This window comes from Oryzias melastigma, linkage group LG12, assembly GCF_002922805.2.
Source record: "Oryzias melastigma strain HK-1 linkage group LG12, ASM292280v2, whole genome shotgun sequence".
NCBI classification, from domain to species: domain Eukaryota; kingdom Metazoa; phylum Chordata; class Actinopteri; order Beloniformes; family Adrianichthyidae; genus Oryzias; species Oryzias melastigma.
This window is the reverse complement of record NC_050523.1, coordinates 7095348-7099563: the sequence shown is the minus strand read 5'-3', so window position 1 is coordinate 7099563 and position 4216 is coordinate 7095348. Positions and strand designations below refer to the sequence as shown.

The 4216-nt window shown below is 39.6% G+C and overlaps 1 protein-coding gene across 1 annotated transcript in view; it reads right to left on the bottom strand.

The window, feature by feature from the left end:
* lamc3 (laminin, gamma 3) overlaps positions 1 to 4216 on the bottom strand; it is a 174230-nt gene that overhangs the window by 86978 nt on the left and 83036 nt on the right. The window contains exons 8-9 of the mRNA XM_024299112.2: positions 630 to 766; positions 152 to 271 (exon numbers count right to left, since the gene is read on the bottom strand). Of these exons, the coding sequence (XP_024154880.1) occupies positions 152 to 271; positions 630 to 766 (257 nt within the window). The remainder of the gene's footprint in view (positions 1 to 151; positions 272 to 629; positions 767 to 4216) is intronic.

Here is a 4216-nt window from a genome sequence, read left to right as displayed (position 1 = left end):
TGACAAACCACGTCGTCCCAGCTTTAAAACGTCCTTCTCGTTAAGCAAAAATGTGTCTTTAAAGTGGACAGTGAGGCCGTCTGGTTGTCCTTCACCTTCTGCGTTTAAGGTTTCTAAATCATTGGGTCATATTGGTGTCATTTGAACTCACCAGGAGCTTTGTAGAAGCCAGTGTCGTCCTCTGTGAGAGGCAGCAGGTAGACTTCACCCTCCTTCCACTGCAGAGGAAACTCCTTGCCTCCAAAGAACTCCCCCACCCAGCTGTCCTGATCTGGCATCAAAAGAAGTTCAGAGCCACGATAGAGATCACAACACTACCATGTCTACACATGAAAACAGCTAACAGGCTGCAGACCAGCCACAAAAGTGATGAAATCTGTGGGTAAATATGTCCACAGTGTGGCAAAAAAAGACATATCATGCATATTTTACTAAAATAAAATACCCCAAAACTCATGATTTTCTAAAGCAATCAAAGACAAAACAATAAGCATTTGTGAAATAAATGAAGCAGTTGATGAAAAGCAGAGAAAAAAAATATATCACAACAATTTTTGGCCTTCTAGTATAATAGAGCTCCCGCTATTATAAATGAACCTCATTAATGGCTGGGGAGTCTGAAACAATACCTTCAATGAAGTCAGAAGTGATGTTGACAGGAGTGTAGTGATTGGATGAGGAGCACGCCAGCGAGTGGCCGAAACAGAAACACGGCTGACAGCCCGCTGGGTTTTGGAGCTGCAAATTGAAAAATCCTGGCTTGCATCTGCAGGTACACACACACACAAATAAAAGTACAAGGTTATTAATATGCAGATGTTGTATCGCAACAATTCATTTCTGCTGTTGTGTACTCTTTACCCTAAAAGGTGTTTTTTTTTCTGTTAAAAATGATGCAAAAAAAAGGAGCTCAGCTGGGAGGACATCCTGTTCTGACCCGCACGCGTCTACGAGTGCAGGTAAAAACAGCCACGACACAAGTCACATTACACAGCAGAGAACCTTGTTCAATGAGCTGTGAAATCAGTTAAAAAAAAGAGTCAAGAAACGGGAAGAACTGAATTATTCAGTGGTGGGAGACCTGGGGCTGTGTCTGTTTCTAATGACAAAGGGAGTGTAGCGGTTTTAACCTGTGTACTACAGGAACATGACAGCGAAGGCAACAGTTGGGCGCACTGTCATATAGAGGAGGCATCTTTAAAAAAAAAAAAAAAAGGTGTCTTGATCCTCTTCCTTTTAGCTGCACCTGCTGCTCAGGCTGCTGTATAGAAAAAGCTGCACATTTATAAAATGTCACAGAAAGGGGAGCACTTTTAAATATTGTCATCTATCTACAGCAGCATGATGAATAACAATCACGGGCTTCGAATAAAGATTTAAAAAGTTACTTTTTGAAACAGCAAACTTATTTAAAGAGGTCACACCATGAAAAATCCATTTTTTGAGCTTCTAAGTGTGTTTTATTGTTCATTCCTTTCTTTCTTTAAACAACCCCAAAGCAGTATTTTGATCCATTTCTGAATATTACTCTAAAAAAGCTGCGCTCTCAACAGCCAAACGAGTGGGTCCTCACATGCTGACTTCACAATTTGAGAACCGCCCCCTCCAGGAAGAGTCTGATAACACAGGCCAACACAAACACTTTCTCAGCTAGCGGTGATCAGCTAGCTGAGAAAGACGCCAGCTGTCTATGTTGATGCCAGTTTAGTGATCTGGCATTTGAGCGAGCATTCAAACTTTGTGCGGTGAAATTCACCAAAAACATTCTGGTGAGGAATCTACACGACATGTTGGGATGGAATCTGAACGTCTCCGAGAATGGCGAAAGCAGACGGGGGATGATGGCAGGGCAAAGAGAGCTGACTATTTCCTGGTGGAGAAAGGGAGCAGACTAAATCCTGGTGGTGGAAAAGAGCAAATTATTTCCTGGTAGTGGAAGAGAGCAGACTATTTCCTGGTGGTGGAAGGAAGCAGACTGTTGCCGGATGGAGAAAGGGAGAGAACTATTTCCTGGTGAAAAAGTAAGCAGACTATTTCCTGATGGTGAAAGAGAGCAGACTATTTCCTGGTTGTGGAAGGGATCAGGCTATTTCCTGGTGGTGGAAGAGAGCAGACTATTTCCTGGTGATGGGAGGAAGCAGACTATTTCCTGGTGGAGAAAGTGATCAGACTATTTCCTGGTAAAAAAAAAAGGGAGCGGACTATTTCCTGATAGAGAAACTTAGAAGACTATTTGCCTGGTGGTGGAAGGGAGCAGACTATTTCCTGGTGGAAAACAAGAGCAACGAATTCGGGAGAACTGATTTGAACATGGATAACTGAGTATAGGTGGAAAGGTTTGCGGGTCTCTAGGAAAATGATCCACATTATAGCGAAAATAATTTTTGATATGGATATTAATGAAGCTTCAAAAAGAAAAGAAACAATCACAGCCAGTGCTGATCAGAACGACGTTCTCATTTTTCAATAATTCCTGAAATGTTCATCTGCATTTTTTGAAAGAATTTTTCAGCAAAATGAACCCATTATCCATCACCATTCTGTCTGTGCCAAATTTTGGGGATAAACACCCAGGCTACACAGTATGTACATCAATATTTATAGCTTTGTTTTATTGAAAACTGATGCTCAATCCTTATCAGTAGCTTTTGAAAGTATCCTTAAATAGGAGCAATGTTTTCTCATTTTTTGTTTTCTTGCTTGAAAAAAAATATGCTGCACCATTTTAAGCCCAGTACAGAGGAAACAGCATTTTTGTCTGTCTGTGTTTAAAAGGGTCCAGACGCTGCATGTGACCTTTTATTTAAAGATAGAGCAGATCCTTTTGGGGTCAATGCTTTTAGCATCCTCTCTATTTTAAAGGCTTCCTGTATGCTCTCCATTAATATCAATAAATATTTGCGAATCAGCCCAGACAGCGTGACAAAATAGGCTGTCTATCTTTAACTGAGAGGTAACTATTTTACAGCTGTGGCAGTGCACGGTCGCAAAAGCAGCGCATTCTTCACCATGCACCAGCTCTGGGCTTTCTGGGCCTTAACCCTTTTCCTAACACATACACAAAGAGCATGCCAGAATTTGTATCTGTCTTGTCAACCACCACACCGCACAAAACGCTATTGGGAATTATTATTAAAACCTTTCTTTTTTTGAAAATCTGGGAAACTTGAACACATGTTACCTGAGGATGCATGTGACAAAACATAAAAGACTGGTAACTCACCTTCCACAGCTGTGTCCCTCCACGTTCAGCTTACAGAAGCATTGTCCGTCCAGTGGAGAGCACTCGCCAACACTCCCGCTGCGGTGGCACTCACATGGCCTGCAGGCAGAAAATGCTGTTTCCACTCAAGAATCCACAAAAATTTAAGGAAACTACACGACTTTACTTTAAAATAGAAACGTATATCTAAAACGGCATTGAATGGTATGAGGGCTCGATACGGCCATCACAAACTCAAAACTGTAAACACAAAATAATCTTGAAAAAACATGTTTTTATTATAACAGTAGCTGAAGTTTGAAGGTAAAAATGTTTTTTTAATCAACTTTCTATGCTTTGCTCCCAAATTAGTTATTTGAAAAACTTGAGAAATCCTTTTTTTTTAACAAAGAGACATAAATCTGTGATAATGAATTTGAGAACAAAAATGCTTTTTCAGCCTGTCTGTACAGCATGTTCCAAACATAATATATAGGTTGGCAACAAATAACTTAATTTTTATGCTGTTGTTGTTTTTATTCCAAGATAAACATAATAATAATTAGTGTTCAATACATTTTGGAAGTGGTGCAATTCACCTGAAAAGGACAATAAACTTCAGTGTTCATTTAAAATTGAGTTCTTTGTCATCATTAACAAATGTTTCTGTTATTCTATTGAGAATTTAAATCTGTGAATATATATATTAGATTAGTGTAGTTCAGTTTCTGCCTGATTTAACAAAAGCTCTTTAAAATGAGTACAACTTGTTCAAAATTTTTGTCTTATCCTAATTTTTGTTGAGCAACCTTGGGTACAACATGTGCTGTGTGGCATAAATTGGATCATAGTTTTATGCACCATACTTGGAACATTTAACAGCATGTCTCGTACCATGTCAGAATAAATAAACTGAACTGAGTTTTAGCATGAAGTGCTCTCACCGGTCAATAAACCAGACAAAAGTCGTGCTCTCGTTTGCCTTGACTAGTTAAACTTCCTTAACACTTTATC